The 21,407-nt window shown below is 40.3% G+C and overlaps 1 protein-coding gene across 3 annotated transcripts in view; it reads right to left on the bottom strand.

Moving 5' to 3' along the window:
• ANAPC5 (anaphase promoting complex subunit 5) overlaps positions 1-20,831 on the bottom strand; it is a 32,553-nt gene extending 11,722 nt beyond the window's left edge. The window contains exons 1-10 of one of the 3 annotated variants that reach the window (XM_012782300.3): positions 20,484-20,831; positions 17,028-17,107; positions 16,067-16,176; positions 15,012-15,204; positions 7,590-7,656; positions 7,040-7,141; positions 5,862-6,052; positions 3,232-3,313; positions 2,019-2,108; positions 326-507 (exon numbers count right to left, since the gene is read on the bottom strand). In XM_012782300.3, coding sequence (XP_012637754.3) covers positions 326-507; positions 2,019-2,108; positions 3,232-3,313; positions 5,862-6,052; positions 7,040-7,141; positions 7,590-7,656; positions 15,012-15,204; positions 16,067-16,176; positions 17,028-17,107; positions 20,484-20,690 — 1,304 coding nt within the window. In that variant the 5' untranslated portion in view covers positions 20,691-20,831. Of the gene's footprint in view, positions 1-325; positions 508-2,018; positions 2,109-3,231; positions 3,314-5,861; positions 6,053-7,039; positions 7,142-7,589; positions 7,657-15,011; positions 15,205-16,066; positions 16,177-17,027; positions 17,108-20,483 lie in introns of those variants that run through there. The other 2 variants (XM_020283039.2, XM_075996534.1) reach the window with 2 other exon arrangements.
• Positions 20,832-21,407: the final 576 nt, after the last annotated feature.

Genomic DNA, 21,407 nt, shown 5'->3' with positions numbered 1-21,407 from the left:
TACATTTGTGGTCTTGGGTAGATTAAGATCAAGTGAACCTTGGTTTACTCATCGGATAATGGAGATCACCCATCAGTTACCTCACAGAGGAGCTGAGAGGGGTAAGTAAGAACATGCATGGGGAAAAATTTTGCAAAGTCACTGCAAAACACAAAAATGTTTTTACACTATAAAACATTCTGTCTAACCCCCTGCATGAACAATTTCTACCAAAGTTGAGGGGAAACCTCGTCTGTGTGGCCTTTCACAGAAGCAGTTTGCTAGTTCCTGCTTATCTCTGAAGGATGCACCCCTCACGGCCTTGGCAATCTGCTTGAAGACCTACCTGCGGCCGTACAGCCTCCAGATGGCCGTTTTCTGTGCAATGCTGATATCAATGAGCTCCGACAGGCTGTGTTTCCAGTGTAGGAGGTCAGAGTCCTTTAGGGCATCCATCAGCTTGTTTGCCGTCTTCCCAGCAAAAGCTCTCTGTTGAACAAGGGACTGTATTCCCAGGGAGGCGAGGTACTAAGGGGACAGATATACCCACGACCCAAGATAGAGATTACATGACAGAATTTGTTTGCTCTTCAGAAATGTGGTGGATTTCACATTTCAGCACATGCACAGTGACAGCACTATTTAAAAGGAAAGTACCTACAACCTGACCTTAACCCTGATCCATGTGAGATGTGTTCCTGAATAACTGGGGCTGGAAGAGAGGCAGAGGGGACATGGAAAACAGCCAGCAGGGCTTTGGCATTAGATGGACCTGGACTTAAACACTGCCTCTGCTACTTACTGTGTGACTTAGGGCCAGTCACTTAGCTTCTTAGCTATGCCTCAGCTTCCTCATCTGTAAAATGGGCATCAAACCTATCATAAAGAATTGTTGAAAGGATTACAATGAAATAATATATGTCAAACAGTGCTGGGCACATTATGTAATAGGAGATCAAAAAAGGATGCTTATCATGAGCAACAAAGTTATCTTTTCATTAACTCCTGGTATAATCTTCAAGGATGAAAGCTCAACTAAAGAGAGTCAGCTTGAGTCCATAGCAAAAAGTGTACTTAAGAAGTCTGTCATTTCATTTCAGGGAGCCATTTTTGTCATAACCATCAATTCTGAACATTTAAGTGTCCTTTCCCAGAAGTGAATCACATGGACAATTTATAGATTTTAAAAACACGGATGTTAAATTACTACACATAATTACTTTCAATTTTACTGAAGTTTGCCTCAAACTTTGAGACAGGATGCTTATAGCTGTCACACTGCTTATACTCCAGTTTTCAGTAGATGTTTTTGAGAGAATAAGGTTATTAAAGCAACAGGAATCTAGATTCTAACCATCATCACTGCTTCGTGTGTGTAGATATGACCTTTCAAGGCTCCTCACTATATGTCATTGACGACTATAATTCAGGTCCTGCCCAGTCACTCAAAATTAGAAAGGACAAATCTGCCTGTCAGGTTTACCGGTTCCTGGCTTTGTTTATTGTTTAAAACAAATCAGCAAACTTGTTCTATATGGGATCAGAGAGTAAAATAATTTAGATTCTGCAGGCCACATTTGGTTTCTGTTGCATATTCTTTTTGATTTTTTCCCCCAATCATTTAAAAATCTAAAACCCATTCTTAACTTGAAGACCATAAGCAGACAGAGAGCTGGATTTGGCCCAAAGGCCATAAAGTCTGCCAATCTGTGGCTTAAAAACAAGCCTTTCCTAAAATTTGCGTAAGAGAATATGTGCTAAATTAATGTTGCTTAATAAACTAAGCAAAGATCTCTTATCAAGTTGATCAATGGAACTTCCACAGATGTTATTAGGATAAAGGGAACAGAGAGAAAACTACCAAATAGAATTTAGTGGTTTGATTAATAATTAATGTCATATGAAACTACTGAGAATAAAACCACACATTGAAGTACCCATTCTAAATCTATCATTGGTTCATGATAGAGGTGGGTGGAAAAAAAGATAAAGGCTCAATACCATTTATGGAAACAATCTCACAGAAAGATGAGCCTTACCGGTAACCCAAAATGTACTGCTTTCTTCACAGAATGCTCCAGCAGAATATAGCTATCGGCTCTCTTCTGCCCCAGTACATAAAGCCAGCTCTGGCAAAAGAAATCATCGAAACACATCATAATGATCGTAATGGCTAATGTTCTAGGGAAATATCAGTGTGGTTATAAGAAAGAATTAAAAGGGGGACAAAATAAATCCTCCAAAATACTCTTATGAATTATGAACCTAAATGAAACCTATCAGACATATTAAAACCATACTGAAATAAATAAGCCACTGATCTGCTTCACCTCTGACAGCTGTGAGTGGCAGGTATTTCAGAAAAAAAGCATAAAACCCCCATATGGCCTATCATGGAGAAAGAGATTCTCAGGTGATTGTCAAGTGGCTTCAGTGTTCTCTTTGCTCTTGATTCTACTCCTGCTTTTACAAGACACCATCTCACCCAGTTACTAAGTATAGCATACATCTTTTTGTTAATGCCAATGTTAAATGCAATCATTAAAGGTTTACTCTTTTTTCACGGCAAGCTATATTAAACTTTGTAGATAAGAAATGTCCCACCTTAAAATCTGTACCCCCATAATATGCCAAAATAAAAAAAAATTAAAAAAAAAAAGAAATGTCCCAGAAGCAGAACAGATGTCATGAATTAAGAAAGATAAATAGGCCGGGCGCGGTGGCTCACATGGGCCTGTAATCCTAGCTCTCTGGGAGGCCGAGGCGGGAGGATCACTCAAGATCAGGAGTTCAAAACCAGCTTGAGCAAGAGCGAGACCCCCACCAGCGTCTCTACTAAAAATGTAAGGAAATTAATTGGCCAACTAAAATATATAGAAAAAATTAGCTGGGCATGGTGGCACATGCCTGTAATCCCAACTACTCGGGAGGCTGAAGCAGAAGGATCACTTGAGCCTAGGAGTGTGAGGTTGCTGTGAGCTAGGCTGACGCCACGGCACTCTAGCAGGGGCAACAGAGTGAGACTCTGTCTCAAAAAAACCAAAAAAAATTATAAAAAAAAAAAAAAGAAAGATAAATAAATAAATATTGGTTGCCTTTTCTGAATTCCCATGACCACCTAACTAGTTTCCCTCTGCCACCAAAGACATTTGCTCCAATTGCAAACAACCCAATTCAAATGGGACCCTTCCGAAGGGCTTCCTTCCAACTGAACCCATGGGCAAAACTCCCAAGACCAGAGGATGGCCTCACCAAACAATGCTGGAGACACACGTGATCATTGGACTCCTGGGCAATCCTAATTGCCTCCTGCAGGGCGAGCTCTGCCTGTTGACTAATGACAGACTGAACATTAATATCTCATTAACAATCACAAACATGCACAAGTAACAGCAGCAGGAAGTCATCTGTACACAATTATTCTGAGGGCAGGTCTCTGGGTTGGAAGTTGTGACTATTTATGGGCTTGTTCTCTCACAGGCACACCCCAACCCCAGCAGCAAGAAACATTAACAGTGGAGATATAGGATGTGTCTCTTCTTCTAAGGTGAATTTCTACTAAAAGGCACAAAAAGGCTTTATCTCTGCTCCTAAGATGTTTATCTTAGTTGTCCATTGCTGAGGGGAGGGGCAAAGAGAGAATATAATATTTTACTTTTCATTACATTCCCTTCTGCATTATTTGAATTTTTTTTTACTATGTACAACTGTGACTTCCATTATCTTTTCAAAACTAGTTTTAAAACATTTTGAGGTTCCCACTTCTGAGATTTTCTTTCCTTTAAATCTCTGTTCAAATATTAAGTTGGCAGAGATTAAGGAAGGTTGACCTGCTACCTTAATATTTAAATAGATTTACAAATCGAGGGAGTGAGTGATCTGTGCACACTGCTGAAGTGTTCCCTATGAAAACAATGGCACTCCCCGTCACCACTCTCAAATCCCTTACACCGGTCTATCACTACATGACATATAACAATTACCTTCAGCATTTTCTATGGTCTTTCTCCCCACTAGAAGCTCCATAACAGGAGTTTTTTCTCTTTTTTTCACCGCTGTAACCCCAGTACCTAAAATAGTGCCCAGTACGCAGCAGATGTTCAACAAATAGCTACAAATATTTTTAAGAAATCTTGCCTAGGCACAGTAGCTCATGCCTGTAATCCTAGCACTTTGGGAGGCTGAGGTGGGAAGACTGCTTGAAGCCAGGAGTTCGAGACCAGTCTGAGCAAAAGAGACACACTGTCTCTACAAAAAATAGAAAAATTAACCGGGCATGGTGACACACACTTGCAGTCCCAGCTACTCGGGAGGCTGACGCATGAGGATTGCTTGAGCCCAGGAGTTTGAGGTTGCAGTGAACTATGATGATGCCACTGGGCAATAGAGCAAAAGTCTTGTCTCCAAAAAAATAAATAAATATTATTTGTATCTAGAAGGCTGTATATAAATTTGTAAATCCTGGGGGACATTTTTTAAATTGTTTAAACAGCTCATTGGAAAATATTACAAATGGTGTTGCTATTATTTATGAGTAGATAAGAAATGAAAGGCCCTGATCAAGGAAGGGGTTATTAAAGCTGGGCAGACAAAAAGAACTTAGTTATTACAAGATATTGTAGAATCTCACAAAATCATGGACTTTGGAGAAGCCTGAAACATTTTGGGGGCACAACTATCAATCTGATGCTTGAATGCCCTTAATGACATCCCTGGTCTAGGCTCAAGCACTCCACTGACCCCTTGCTCAGAATCCTATAAGGGGAAATGTCTTCCTTATAATGAACAAAAATATTTTGCCCTTTAACTTATACTTACCAGGTCTCAATCTTCTCTAGTAGCCACAGCTTCGACCAATCTAAGCCCTTATCTCATGACCTTTTACTACATGAAGATGTCAAACACATGCTTGGCTGCATTATTTTTTCTCCAGACCAAACATTCTCACATCCTTCCCACATTATTTATATGGCATGGCTTTGAATGTCTCAACGCCCTGAGACTGTCCCTGACACAAACTCCAGCTTATCTATGTCCTTTTTAAACCCTGACAACCAGAAATTAATAGAATTCCCTAGCTATTACCTGGCCCACAGAGAAAGGGATAGAAGTCTCAGTTCTTGAATTTTGGACATTACACTCCCATTAATATACCCTAGAGCCTCTATTCACAGATGCCTGTAGCAGAGACATTTCTCTCAACCCATAAAAAGCCCAGGGGAGGGGGCCTCTTTCAATTAGTAATTTCTTACCTTCACCATTATTCACATTTCATTGTTTCCAAGATAACTTCCATGTTTTGAAAGACTTTTTTATATACTTAACTCGATTTACTAAATAATTAATTGGTTTTCCTATTTCTATCCACTAAAAACACTGATGTATCTAGGCAACAGAATAAACCAGTACCACTTCACTGAGCTGCCTGAATTCTATCCAAAAGCGAGCATGTGACTTTCAGTAAGCCTGTGTAGACTTTCATCCAGTAAAGGCACAAATGTCTTTTGAAATACAGAAAATAGCTTTTGCATCCTCATTATTACCTCTGAAAAATCCTTTAGGGACTATCTGGCCTAATGACCTAATTTCCTTTTCACTGAATGGCTTTGTTCTTAGAAGGAATGAAAGAGGGCGGGCACTAAGACAGCAATGCTAAATAGTGACACCAGGGGGCAGACTATTTAGGTAGCCGGTTTTCATTAACTTTCGTTCCAGGGCAAAAAGGTTGCCTCTTTGGAAGTTATTGACCAGTCCAGGTTGAAGAGTCTCTTCTTTTTCTTCTTCCTTTTTTAAAAATATATTATTTTTTAAATGCATCTCACTTAACTTCTGAGAGTTAGTTTCTTGAATTTCTGCACAGACAAAAGTGTCTATAAACTTACTAGTGCCCGAAGCGGCAGTGCAGGGCCGCCAAGTTCAGAGCAGCATATCTCAAGCTCCGGCCATAACCCTCTTCCCCGTTACTTTTGCTTTCGGCTCCAGTAAGAATCAGGCGATCAAAATAATGAAGGAGACTGTGTGTTGAACTGAAAACATCTTGGACGCGGAGGTTGTTTAAGTAGCTGAGATAATGCTAAAATAAGAAATAATCAACATATTTTAAATGTTCTCTACCTCTTGTGCAAGACTACTGCAGAGTTCCACTGGCTGCAAGCACCCTGTGTCCTCTACCCTTCCAACAAGAGGATCATAGTTTTAGCTTAACCTTTTCCCTACAGGCAAATTAAGGCAGGTTCAAGACACATTGGTTTGGCACAGTCCTCCTCCCGACTACCCGGAGGGAGTCCGCAAGAAAACCAGGAGTTTCATTCATATTTGTGTCAGTTTTATCCTAAACCTACATCCACTATGACACCAGTTACATTAGGACCTGTGGGTGACAGATGAGGACAGCAGGCCTCACCTAGTTCAGATATTATTAAGAAACACCGAGAGTTCAAAATTAAAGATCTTAAAACCTGGATTCAGATATGTTATAAAATTATTTTTTCTAAATGTCCAAGTTAAAACACAGTGAGACGTTTACTAAGGTAATTCTTTTCTTTTCTTTTTTGAAATCACTGAATTAAACTTTCCTCCTAATGTTCAAATACCAGTTACTGAGAAGCAAAATAGATATATGTCTACACATGGATAAAATCAGATGTCAAATCCAAAAATAATCCTATGAAGAAAGTTTTCAGAGTAAGAAAAGCCAATAAAGAATGGAATTATTAGAACTTTAAAAACAAATAAACATTCACAAAAAAGGAGAAAGGAAAATATTTTTTCAGCCCCCAAACTTTTTTTTTTGGTAAGTCTACTCTATCATCTCCAGTTAGTAATTTACAATATCAGAAAGATGATGAATGGAAGAGAACATTAACAGATTGAAGAAATCCTCTATGGCCAGGGAGAGTGGGGAGAGCTTTGCAACCTACACTTAGTTGTTTGCTTGCCAACAACATGATTTCTTTTAAGAACCTGGGCCAATGGACCAATCTTCATTTGCATGGCTATTTGATATAAAGAGTGGCCTTATCACTCCTTTCCAACTCAGCAAATTCAAGGAAAGACTCACCGCTTCAGCAAAATCAGGATTAAATTTCAACAAGTTGTTTAATTCTTTCTGCAAGGCAGCTGGAGTGAGGGCTTTAGTCTCATCATTCTTTAACAAAGCAGCCTGAAATTTAAAAATGACAACTCAGTAGAAAGAAATGATCAATAAACAGATGGAAATATGTACTAACTAGCATCACCTGATTACTTTTCTTTTCCTTTTTTTTTTTTCCTGAGACAGAGTCTCACTCTGTTGCCTAGTCTAGAGTGTCGTGGTGTCAGCCTAGCTCACAGCAACCTCAAACTCCTAGGATCAAGTGATCCTTCTCCCTCAGCCTTCTGAGCAGCTGGAACTACAAGCATGCACACCCCCATGCCTGGCTAATTTTTTTTCTATATATTTTTTAGTTGTCAGCTAATTTATTTCTATTTTTAGTAGAGATGGGGTCTCGCTCTTGCCCAGGCTGGTCTCAAACTGCTGAGCTCAAATGATCTTCCCGCCTTGGCCTCCAAGAGTGCTAGGATTACAGGCGTGAGCCACCACGCCCGGCCTAAATACAGAATTAACGTACCTGCTGAGAAAGAAAAAATTCTGCTTGTTTCTGGGACAGAGGCCCACTGCAAGATACTTCCTCTTCTCTGGAAAAAAAAAAAAAATAGTAAAGAATTATGTAAGAGTGAAAATAATATTTAAAAAATCAAATCCACTCTTATATCAGAAAAGTTCAAAAACTTTAAGTTAACTCTCTCAGAAATATTAATAAAAAGGACTACTAAAAAGTGATGTTGAGACCAATGCAGAGAGCCCAGAAATAAACCCTTCTATATATGTGATCAAATGATTTTTCACAACGCTGTTAACACTATTCAATAGGGAAAAGACAGTATTTTAAATATACAGTGCTGGGAGAACTAGAAATCCACAAGCAAAAGAATGAAACTGGATCCTTATCTAATATGATGTACAAAAACTAACTCAAAAGAGATAAAAGACCTAAATGTAAGACCTGAAACTATAAAACTCTTAGAAGAAAACATAGGGTAAAAGCTTCGCAACATTGGATTTGGCGTGACAAGGCACAGGCAACAACAACAAAATATACACAAATTGGACTTCATGAAAATTGTAAGTTTTATACATCAAAAGACAATCTGGGCCAGGTGAGGTGGCTCACACTTGTAATCACAGCACTTTGGGAAACCAACGGAGAGGTAAGATCGCATGAGCCCAAGAGTCTGAGACCAGCCTTGGCAATACAGCAAGACCCTGGTTCTACAAAAAAAAAAAAAAAATTTTTTTTTTGAGACCACTTTTGTATTTCCTTCCAGATGTGCCAGCTTCATGGGCATGGGAACTATATGGTCATATAGGGGCCCACACTTAGAAGACCCGCAAATTAGGTTAATACTTTGCTATTACCACCTTGAAATTCTATTTTTTTTGAGACAGAGTCTCACTTTGTCGCCCAGGCTAGAGTGAATGCCGTGGCATCAGCCTAGCTCACAGCAACCTCAAACTCCTGGGCTCTAGCAATCCTTCTGCCTCAGCCTCCCAAGTAACTGGGACTACAGGCATGCGCCACCATGCCCGGCTAATTTTTTTCTATATATATTAGTTGGCCAATTAATTTCTTTCTATTTTTTTTTTTTTTTTTTTTGAGACAGAGTCTCACTTTGTTGTCCAGGCTAGAGTGAGTGCCGTGGCATCAGCCTAGCTCACAGCAACCTCAAACTCCTGGGCTCAAGTAATCCTTCTGCCTCAGCCTCCCAAGTAGCTGGGACTACAGGCATGTGCCACTATGCCCGGCTAATTTTTTATATATATATATATCAGTTGGCCAATTAATTTCTTTCTGTTTATAGTAGAGACGGGGTCTCGCTCTTGCTCAGGTTGGTTTCGAACTCTTGAGCTCAAACGATCCACCCACTTTGGCCTCCCAGAGTGCTAGGATTACAGGCGTGAGCCACCGTGCCTAGCATCTACAAAAAATTTTTTAAAAATTAGCAAGGCATGGTGGCACATGTCTGCAGTCCCAGCTACTTGGGAGACAAAGGCAGGAGGACAGCTTGAACCCAGGAGTTCAAGGTTGCAGTGAGTTATGATCACACCACTGTACTTCAGCCTAGATGACAAAGCAAGACCCTGTCTCTTAAAAAACAAAAAAAAAGATAATATAAACAGAGTAAAAAAGCAACTCATGGAATGGGGGAAAATATATTTGCAAATCATGTATCTAATAAGGTATTCATATCCAGAATATTGTAGAGAACTCCTAAAACTCAACAACAAAGAGACAACGACTCAATTTACAAATGGGCAAAAGACTTGAACAGATAGTTCTCCAAAGATGATATACTAAGGGCTACTGTGCACATGAAAAGATGCTCAACATCACTAATCCGTAGAGAAAGGCAAATCAAAACTACAATGAGATACCATCTCACACTCCTTAGGATGGCTACTACCAAAACAACAGAAAATAATGTGTTGGCGAGGGTATGGAGAAATTGGAACCCTTGTGTATGTTGGTGGGCATGTAAGATAATAGAGTCATTGTGGAAAACAGTATGGTGATACCGCAAAAAATTAAAAATAGAATCACTATATGATCCAACAATTCTACTTCTGGATATATAAACAAAAAAACTGAAAGCAGGGTCTTAAAGAGATATGTGTATGCCCATATTCACAGCAGCATTATTCACAATAGCTAAAATATAAAAGCAATCCAAGTGTCCACTGATGGATAAGAAAATGTGATATATAAGTACAACAGAATAATATTCAACCTTAGAAAGGAAGGAAACTCTGACATATACTACAACATGATGGATCTTGAGGACCTTATGCTAAGTGAAATAAGCTAATCACAAAAAGACAAATATTGTTATGATTCCACACATATGAGGTACTTAAAAGAGTCAAAATCATAGATACAGAAAGTAGAATGGTGGTTTCCAGGAGCTGGGGGGAAGGAGGAATAGGGAGTTATTGTTTAATGGCGTAGGTTTTATGAGATGAAGAGTTATGGAGCTAGATGGTGGTGATAGTTGTATAACTATGTGAAGGTACTTACTGCCATTGCATTGTACACTTACAATGGTTAAGATGGTAAGTTTTATGTTATGTATATTTTACCACAATAAAATATTCCGCAAAAAAAAAATGTTGAAGGACCTAAGTTCACATGATATAATTATATACAGATATAGACCTAAATTTTACACAACTCCCAAAGTGACCTTTCTAAAATACCAATCTATCTTGCCTCCCCTGATGTAAACCCCTTCAGGGGTACCCCTCACCTAGCAGAATGAAGCTTAGCAGGGCAGGCGCAGAGCATCAGGAGTGGTCCTACCTCTCTGCCTTCTCTTCCTCACCTACAATCCAACCCTGATGAATTCTATACATGCCAAGATGCTTCTGCTGCTTCCTCAGCCTGCAGTGCCCATTTTCCCACCCTCTGTTGGACTGCTGTACACCACCCAAAATTCAAGACTAACTCTGGTGTCACATGCTACAGGAATTTTTCCAACAGCTCTCATTTGAGCTCCACAGTTTCTGAGATGTGCTTATCATAGCACACTTGGTTGTTCTTACTTGCATTTCTATGCAAGTACCCAGTACCACCTGCATTGTATGCTAATGCTCAGTACCTGCCCTGGCACACATCTGGCACAAGAATTTGAGAAATGAATGAATGAATGAATGACAAGTTTCTAACTCTTTGCTACAGTTACAAGATGGTATGTATTAGAGAGCAGGAAAAAAAGGCTCCCATAAGAACCATTTGCCTAAAGTTTAGATTGCACAGAACCAATACACAAGAAACGCACTGACATAAATCTAGACTTGAAAAATCAACATTTGCACAAATATAGTTTCATATTGACAGCAAAATATGAATAATAAATACTTTTTTGTCACATGACTCTGAAGAAATGGCTTCTCTAAGCTGGGCATGGTGGCTCACACCTGTAATCCTAGCACTCTGGGAGGCTAAGGCGGGCAGATTGCTCGAGGTCAGGAGTTCAAAACCAGCCTGAGCGAGACCCTGTCTCAACCAAAAATAGAAAGAAATTAATCGACCAACTAAAAATATATATACAAAAAATTAGCCGGGCATGGTGACACATGCCTATAGTCCCAGCTACTTGGGAGGCTGAGGCAGTAGGATCGCTTGAGCCCAGGAGATTGAGGTTGCCATGAGCTAGGCTGATGCCATAGCACTCACTCTAGCCTGGGCAACAAAGTGAGACTCTGTCTCAAAAAAAAAAAAAAAAAAAAAAGAAAAGAAATGGCTTCTCTACATAGGTTAAATACATATAAAAAAATCAGTATTTTCAGGATCATGCCCATAGTTAACAAAAAAGAAAAAAATTTTTTAAAAAATCAATATTTACTCAGAAATAATATTTTTTTAAGCACTCTGTGCCTAATACAGCAGTTCCCAAACTGTTTCACATGAATAAGTGAACAGGTATTCTAAAGGGAAAAAAAGCTTCTGAAGTTAAATAATTTGGGAAAAGTTGTATTCTCCATCTTGTTTGGTGATTCATGATATACATTAGAGAAATCTAATAGAAAAAAAACTTTTACTTTTTTTTTTCTTTTTCTTTTTGAGACAGAGTCTCACTCTGTTGCCCAGGCTAGAGTGCCGTGGCATCAGCCTAGCTCACAACAACCTCAAACTCCTGGGCTCAAGCAATCCTCCTGCCTCAGCCTCCCAAGTAGCTAGGACTATAGGCATGTGCCACCATGCCTGGCTAATTTTATATATATATATATTTTTTAGTTGGCCAATTAATTTCTTTCTATTTATAGTAGAGATGGAGTCTCACTCTTGCTCAGGCTGGTTTCGAACTCCTGACCTTGAGCGATCCATCTGCCTTGGCCTCCCAGAGTGCTAGGATTACAGGCGTGAGCCACCATGCCCAGCCTACTTTTGTTTGATGTACCATTTACCAAACTCATTTTGACCAAAGAATCTTTTCTTTACATCTCTTAAGAAGTAACAGTGTTCACATAAAGCACTTCGGTTTCCTTTCTGGTAAATGTTACCTAATAATCCCCAAGGCAGCGGGTCAGACTCTGCAACTAAAAGAGCACAGGCAAGAACCAGCCCACCCCAGACCCAGCAAAGATCAGTGATGCAGTGAGGACCTAGAGGGAAATGGAAAATAAATTCACAGGCCAAGTGGACAAATGGAAAAGAGTTAAGTGCCTAGGGCAATAAACTTTTTTCTTACAATGTCCCTTCAACAAAGGCAGTCCAAGGTTTGAAATAAATATGGCTGTTAAAGAAAAAGACTAGGGACAGATGAGAATTTGAATGAAACTGGAAACACTACTACTGGCCCTATCCTCTTCTTAAAGCCCATCATGATACTGTTTTTAAATGTTTTATTTACTGAAACCACTTCTAAAAAAGGACTGCAGATAGCTTATAATAAAGGACATAGAAGCAATAATGTTCATAAAATGGAAAGAAAAAATTAGAATCACACAAAATAAAATTGCTACCAACAAAGGGAAATATAGTTACTATCAATGAAGACTGAATCTGGTTCTGGCTTCCATGATGGCAACCGTGGAATAATAATAGCTAACATTTATTGAACATTTACTACATACTAGGCAGAGTTCTGAATACCTTACAAGAATTTATCATTTAATTCTCACAACAAGCCTCTTAGGCTTTTTGCAACTGAGGAACTAGAAACACAGAATGGTGAGGAACTCACCCAAGAACTCATAGGCAGAGGAGCAGATATTCAAACCCAGAGCCAGACTCTTAACCCTACACTGAACTGCCTTTCCACTAGATAAGAAGTATTTGTAAGTAACTATAAGGAAATGAGTTTTTGGAAGCACTTAATGGTACTATTATCTTCTTGCTCCCAGCATGTACAGAACAAATCACGTGACAGTACAAAGGCCACTCATAGGAAATGTGAGAAAAGTTCCCATCTACACACAATGTCTCTCCCCACCACTCTCCACACACTGCTGTTAAGGGTTTACAGCAGCCTAATAATCCTCAATGCAATAAAATGATAAGATGCCCTAACACCTACTTAGGACAGCTGGGCTTTCTGTTGTTGTTGTTATTTTGTTGTTGTTGTTTTTTTAAGAGACAGGGTCTTGCTCTCTTGCCCGGGCTGGAGTACAATGGCACAATCATAGATCACTGCAGCCTTGAACTCCCAAGCTCAAGTTATCCTCCTGCCTCTATCTCCCAAGTAGCTGGGAGTAGAGGCGTGTGCCACCACATCTGGCTAATTTGTTATTTTTTATAGAAATGGGGTCTTGTACTATTGCCCAGACTGGTCTCAAACTCCTGGCCTCAACTGATCCACCCACCTCAGCCTCTCGAGTAGCTGGGATTTTAGGCATGAACCACTGTGCCCAATGGGGCTTACTTCTCTCAGAGCTCTGAACACACTGTATCTGTTTGTCAGTCTTCCTCACCAGACTGCAGGCTCCTTGAGAGCAGGGAATAATATGAAATATATATATCTTTTCCCCTGTAAGTACCAGTTGTTTACTTGGGAAATGATCCCTAGGTAACAGTGGTTGGGAAGTGGGGAAGTGAGACAACAAAAGGAAGATCAGTCAATAAAAAGTGTTATTGGGCCAGTTCCCACACTGGGTGACGGACTTTATATTCTGATTTTCTGCATGCATCCATCCAACATACATTCACAGAACACATACCATGAGTTCTGACTGTACTAAACATTGGGGAAATGTGGTGAAACAAGACAGAGAAGGGTCTTAGCTCTCAAAGGGTGAAAAGGAGAAACAGATAAACAAGTAAATTAAAAAGGTTACTTAGTGATGAGAGGTATGGAGGAAACAGAATGAAGGTATTTGGGATGGGGGCCACCTTATAGTCAGACGGCTACCTCGTGGGTTGATGTCATCAGATATCTGAGCTGAGATCTGAATGGTGAAAGGGAATAGATGAGGTGAAAAGCCAGAAAAGAACATTCCAGTCATCCAGTCACTGAAAGAAAGCCAGAGCAGTTAGACTGCTGAGAGTGAAGGGGAGAGAGCTTGGGAAGATGATGGTGCCAGGTCATGCAGGCACTGAGTAAGCTCAGATTTCTCTCTAAATTCTAAGGATAGTTTGGGGCAGAAGAGTGCTGTGATCTGTTTATATTCTTAAAGGTTCCCCTGAATGCTGCCTAACAACCAGATCATAAGGAGACAAGAGTGGAGGCAAAGAGACCAGGTAGGCTAGTAAAGTTATCCGATAGAGATTTGGTGCTTCAGCTATGGAGGTAGCGGTAGTGATGAGAGAAGTGAACAAGTTCCAAACATATTGGGGAGGAAGGACTGACTGGATCTGCTGAGGGACTAGGGTGAAGGACAGCAAGGAACCAAGGACAGTCCTGGGTTTCAAGCTTGAATAACTAGGTGAACAATGGCACCACCTTCCCAGAGCCTTAGGAGGTATTCAATAAAATTTCACTGAATTAATCAATTGTTGATTCACTATAATGTAATGAATACTACTGGTCAGGGTCTCAGCACAAAACAAATGGCACATTCAAATTGAGGAGTTTGAGAAGATCACTTACAAAAGTAGGAGCAGGGGCTAGAGAAGCCATAATGGACAATACAGTGCCCAGGGCTGGTAACCTTTACAGCTCAGGCCTGGAAGACTTGCTCTGAGTTACCAAATCCCCAGAGGAGTGTGGAAGGGTTCACTTGACAGAAGCTATGATCCAACAGGCAGCTCCCTGTGGCCCTGAAGGAAGGGAGCCAGTGAATCCACACCCTCACCTCACTCTCCTTGGCCCTCTCAGTTTCCCACCAATGCCTCCCACTGGCCAATCACAAGGGAGAGGACAAGGAGTCAACTTCCTGGATCCAGAGGGGGAAAATGGCAAAGCCAGCCAACAAACGCTGAATAAATGAGGATTTACCACACGTAGAATTATACTGTTTCACAGGAGAAGGATCCCTGCCAGAAAAACCAAGTTACCTTACAGATACATCAAGTTCTTCTTTTTCCATTTTTCTTTCGCCCTCCTCTCTACTGGTCAGTTCCATATCATCATCTTCTACTGTCTTTTTCTCACCATTTTGGAAGTACCGTTGAAGGGCAGTGTACAGTTTAAACACTTGGCTGAAAGAAAGCTTACTGTAGGCCAAGATCATGTGACGCAGAAATAAACCTACAAAATAAGACCATACACAAGGTGAAAGCATTAATGGAAATCCAGGCTACACCGTGGTGATGACTAATTTGTCACAATTCTTCCTTCAAAAGAATCAAAAAGAGGCACTTGAAGTTGCCACTCCCTCCTCCTGGAATGTTCTTCCTCTGTCCTTTACAAAGCTGCTTTCTTCTCTTATTCAAGGCTTAGCCCTCCCACCCTGCCATCATCTCCATCCCTAAATCCTCCATTTTACTTTCTTCTTAGCTGTTTTAACTATCTGAAATTATCTTACTTGTTGGTTTACTTTTACAGTCTGACTCCCCCCACCAGAAGGTAATCTCCAAAAGAGGAAATTCCATGTCTATCCTGTATAGTCGAGAGCCTGGCACATAGGAGGAGACTGAGAAATAACCGATGTTGAATAATGTAAAAACTACCATGCAAAAAAGCCAGATGGATGGAACGCAGATACAAAGCTAACAGAAAAGCATCAAAGAAATAATACATATGCCCTCACCTTGTATACCATATCAATAATATATTTTTACTTACCTCTCTTCATAAGTCTGGTTGGTGACCCTCACTTACAGTTGTACCATGCAGACAAGTGATCCAGAGGACTGTGAGAAAGAGCTGGGAAACCCTAAAAACCCCAGGACCAGCCTTGGTCTCTAACTATTGTAGACAAAAGAGAAGGTGCTTTTCCACAAATATGTAAATATAGATCAAAACGTCAAGGCAATAAACACAAACTACAACATGTCCAACATCCCCACTATGTTTGTTCACAGATATAGCAAAGTAATGATAGATATGACTTAGAAAGCTCCTCCCTTCAATGAAAATACTCTCTGCTCTTCTTAGAAGAGTTTCATACCTACTACACTTGTTTTGTGAACCTCTGGTTCAGTTCCAGAAAAAGAATCTGAAAGGTCATCAAAAAATTGTTCCATATCCTTCAACTCGCCTTCAGCCATCAGTTTGATTCTGAATGAGAAAATTTGAGGTGTATATTTTAGGAAGGCCCTGAGAACATCTCCCCTCATTTCATATTCCTCAATTATATAAAATAAATATATTAATATTTTAAAAGCAATTCACGGACATGTATAAAATGGTGGCTCATAAAACAAACTTCATAATCCAAAATGTTACTCCCATATTTCTGAAAATTATCAATGCTGCTTTCTTTTTTTTTTTTGAGACAGAGTCTCACTTTGTTGCCCAGGCTACAATGAGTGCCGTGGCATCAGCCTAGCTCACAGCAACCTCAAACTCCTGGGCTCAAGCAATCCTCCTGCCTCAGCCTCCCAAGCAGCTGGGACTACAGGCATGCACCACCATGCCTAGCTAATTTTTTCTATATATATTAGTTGGCCAATTAATTTCTTTCTACTTATAGTAAAGACGGGGTATCACTCTTGCTCAGGCTGGTTCCGAACTCCTGACCTTGAGCAATCTGCCCGCCTCAGCCTCCCAGAGTGCTAGGATTACAGGCGTGAGCCACCACACCCGGCAATGCTGTTTTCTTGATCATAAAATTTGCCAAAGTATCACATCAGCCAGTAAAAATGGAATACTCTGCAACAACTAAAAAGAATGACATACTCTGCAACAACTAAAAAGAATGACATACATCAAGTAGAATAACAAATTTTGTGGAAAAAAACCTAAAAAACAGTATGTTTAGTGTTATCCATTTTTTTTAAAAAGTAAGGTACTTAGGAGACAACTTAGAATAATAAAGATAGCTTTTATTAAAGAATTAGCACATATCCTTTTTAAATTTTCATCTACCTTGAAACCTTTTCATATATACAGAAGAAAATGAAGTTTACCTGATCTGTACTGAATTTGCCAGCTGTGGACAAGAGTCTTCAATTAACTTGTATAGTTTTGACAGTGTAATATCTGGGCCCTGAGTAAAGAAGAGATAGGGAGGTTATGGATAAATTTTAAAGAGCTGGAGATTGATAAGGAACTGCAAACATAAATTTACTTATCAACCCAATGCTGTAACAATCATTCCAAACATGAAATCTCAAATCAGGGTTTTTCTGCTTACCCAAAACACTAAAGTAATACCTAACATTTGCATACTATTTTTATTGTTGTTGTTTTTTTGTTTTTCTGAGACAGAGTCTTGCTTTGTTGCCCAGGTTAGAGTGAGTGCCGTGGCATCAGCCTAGCTCACAGCAACCTCAAACTCCTGGGCTCAAGCAATCCTCCTGCCTCAGCCTCCCGAGTAGCTGGGACTACAGGCATGTGCCACCATGCCCAGCTAATTTTTTTCTATATATATTAGTTGGCCAATTAATTTATTTCTATTTATAGTAGAGATGGGGTCTCGCTCTTCCTCAGGTTGGCTTCGAACTCCTGACCTCGAGCAATCCGCCTGCCTTGGCCTCCCAGAGTGCTAGGATTACAGGCGTGAGTCACTGTGTCCGGCCTGCATACTGTTTTTGTTTAGTCAGTGGTGTAAAACAGAAAAAAAATTAGGATTTATAGTCTGAGGAACCACTGTTGCTTCCTTGTTAGCCTTGTAATCACAGCAAAATTGTGACCTCTCGAGTCCTAGTCTCCTTCATCTATAAAATGGAGATGATAATAATAAACATCTCCCTTGTTTTGGGTAAAGATTAGGTAAGATAATACAACTTGCTTTGTAAACTGAAAAACACTATATAAATGTAGGTGTTCTGTTTTTCACAAACATAATCTCCTTTGATCCTTGGCCAAACCTTGTAAGGTAGGCAGACATACTATGTGCTAAAGTCCATAAAAAGTACTATGAGGCACAAAGAGCATGGAACCTCAGTTATCAAGAAGATTACAATCTACCTGAGGTTTCAAACTAAACAATGAATCTTTTGGGGGGAGGAAATTGACAGGACATATGCCAACTTTAGATGTAGATAACCCAGCAATTCCACTTCTAGGGAAGATATGTTTGGCATACATTTTTTGCAATGAAGAAAAACTGAAAAGAACCTGAAAGTCAATAAAGATTCAATTTATAACTTATAATAAATAGCTAAATTATGCTGCTTTTCTTACTGTGAAATATAATGCAGCCATTAAAAAGACTATTCAAATGTACTGACATGGAAAGATCTCTAAGACTTGTGAAGTAAAAGGAGCAAGCTGTAGAAGCAGCATTTATGTAAAGAAAATGAAATAAAATTAAAAGTATATTCATATACATACACCTATAATCATACGCATCTAGAAAGATCCATTACAAACTGGTACTCAATAAATAATTGAATGAATTAATATTAATGACAATCTCTGAGAGAGAACAGGATTGGACAGCATGCAGAACTATAACCTTTCACTCCATCAATTTTTGTATTACTGTATTTGAAGCTCTTACAATGGAACTTTGTGTATTAGATAAGTAGTTAAAAATTAACAACTAATTTAAAAAGTCAAACAGTTGGTAAATGAGTTGAAGTCTGGTTGGAATGTTACTAAATTAACTGTATGTACACATTCTTTATACCAAATTTTACCTTTAAATTATCAAATGCTAAAGCTAATTTTTTTTTTTTTTGAGACAGGTTCTCCCTCTGTTGCCTGGTCTAGAGTGCAATGGCATCATAAGAGCTCACTGCAACCTCTGCAACCTCAAATTCCTGGGCTCAAGCAATCCTCCTGCCTGAGCCTCCCAAATAGCTGGGACTATAGGTGATCACCGTCACACACAGCTAATTCTTCTATTTTTTTGTAGAGACAAAGTCTCTCTCAGGCTGGTATCAACTCCTGACCTCAAGCGATCCTCTCCCCTCAATCTCCCAAAGCGTGCTATGATTACATGTGTGAGCCACCACACCTGGCCTCTATGCACACTTTGATTAAAACTATACAGTAATCAGCCAGAGAAAAAACACAGAGGAGAATCCCAGATAGCAAAAAATAGCATGAGCAAGGCAGGAAGGTGAGAGTTAAGACACTAGCATTACTGTTTCTTTTCCCTATTTACCAAAATATTAGTATTATGACGTTTTTTTAATAATGAGGGAAATGCACTTATAATAATAGTAATGTGGCTAGGACGGAGAGCTACAAGTTAAAGACAGTGCCCCTTTTATTTAACAGGGCAAGCCTCTTAACCACAGTGTCCTCCATTCCCTCTTCCTCCCATTCCCCTCTCCCACAAACACAAGTAATGAATTTTACAATTTTTTTTTCTTTTTATCTAGTTTTTTCTTTACTATACTTCCCGTTTGGATCTGGAGACTCTTAACAAGAGAAGATTTTTTTAAAATCCTTTATAAACTATATTGAAGGGCAGAAATGCAACTCTGAATACTAATTGTGTTAGATTTACCTCTTAAGATTATATAATTTGGGGGCCCAGGACCCCAGAGCTCTGTTTCTGCCACCAGTTCCTCAACAGACAACTGCTCAACCTCCAAGGCCCAGCTTAACACCTCCCTTTCTCTAAGAAGTCCTCTCCATTCACATGAGTACACTCATCCACTCTGAGGAAGGCATATCACATTTCATTCATTTCACAAATAACTACTGAGGCACTGTACTAGGTTTTGGGAGTATAAGGGCAAACAAAAATGGGAGGTTACAGTCCAGTGGGGGAGAGAGACATCAATCACATAATCGCACAAATAAAGGGAAAAACCATGATTGATAGGGGAAGGTATATGCCCTCTAGGAACACATTCAAATGAAAATATTATTACAACTAACATTGATTGAGCATTTACTATGTGCTAATAACATAGTTTCTATTATTGTTCCCATTATACATAGAGAAAGCTGAGACCCAAATAGATTAAGGAACTTGCCTGAGTGGCAGTGGTGCTACCACCTGAGTCTGAAAATGAAACAACACACCAAGTGCTTAGCTCACATTAAGTATTCAATCAATGCTCCTTGTTAGTTTTATGTCATTTTTACTATTTATTGCGATCCACTAGGGTAGGGAACCTGTATGATTCAACTATGAGTATCCAACGCTCAAGACTATGTGTAGCCCCTTTTACGGAAGACGGAGGATCTAAGAATATAACTGTCTCCCTGCCACTCAGCTAATAAATACTGGCGCCAGACGTGAACCTGCTAAGAAACATGCATGTAAAGCGCCTGGTCTACCATAAATGCTTAATAAGTGTTAGCTGGCGGTATTAGTTATCTTTATTTCTTCACGTTCCTCCAGGGCAGGGATAGTATCTGATGACCCTCATTCCTCCAGGCCCTGAGCAGTGTCCAGCACAGAACAGGTGCTCAGTAAAAGTTTGCTGAATGAGAGGGAGTCAACTGGCGCCTCTCACCTGCAGCAGCGGCAGGAGCAGCAGGTTGAGCCTCCGCCGCTCCATGAGGCTGATGGCGCCCTCGCCCGTGCGGCCCATTTCGTTCAGCAGCACCAGCACCGCGATCTTATACGGCGTCACCCAATCCTTGATGCCGAACACGTTGGCGTGCACCACCCCGTTGGTCATCATTGGATTGAAGTAGAGGCTCTCGTGGACGCTGGCCATAACGTCCCGAGACTAAGTCCCGGGACACCGCCGCACGCCGCGCCCCACTTTCACCTCAGGGTACCACACAACCGCATTGAAGTCTCCGCCCGCCACGGCCATATCTCAGGAAACGGGCATCCTCGAGCTCGCTGCACGCCATCGGCCAATCAGAGTAGCCCGTCAGAGCACATGAGAGCGCTACAGCCAATCAGAATGTTCAAGAGTGCGGTGCGCGGTGGGGCAAAGGCGGTGCAACAAAAAACATTCCCTACGGAAACTCTTGCGAAGGAGAGCAGGTTCCCAGAGGACCTGGAGGATGAAAGGGAGAGTGGATGATGCTTGGGGTCTGCGGTTGAAGAGACTGAGGGGCTGCCCATTTGTTCAGTTAAAATTTTTTTTTTTTTTTATAGACGAGGTCTTGTAATGTTGCCCAGGCTGGAGTGCAATGGCTGTTCACAGGCGTGAGGGTGGAGAACTCCTGTGCTCAGGCAATTCCCCTCCCTTAGCCGTCCAGTAGCTGGGACTACAGGCCCAGGCCACCGTATCTGGTTTGTTCATTTAATTTAAAAACAATTCAAATATGCCCAGGCGTGGTGGCTCACGCCTATAATCATAACACTCTGGGAGGCTGAGGTGAGAGGATCGTTCGAGCTCAGGAGTTCGAGACCAGCCTGAACAAGAGCGAGACCCCGTCTCTACTAAAAAAAGTAGAAAGAAATTAGCTGGACAACTAAA

This window comes from Microcebus murinus, chromosome 22, assembly GCF_040939455.1.
Source record: "Microcebus murinus isolate Inina chromosome 22, M.murinus_Inina_mat1.0, whole genome shotgun sequence".
NCBI classification, from domain to species: Eukaryota; Metazoa; Chordata; class Mammalia; order Primates; family Cheirogaleidae; genus Microcebus; species Microcebus murinus.
Note: the sequence above shows the minus strand (reverse complement) of the source record. Positions and strands in the feature narration are given on the sequence as shown.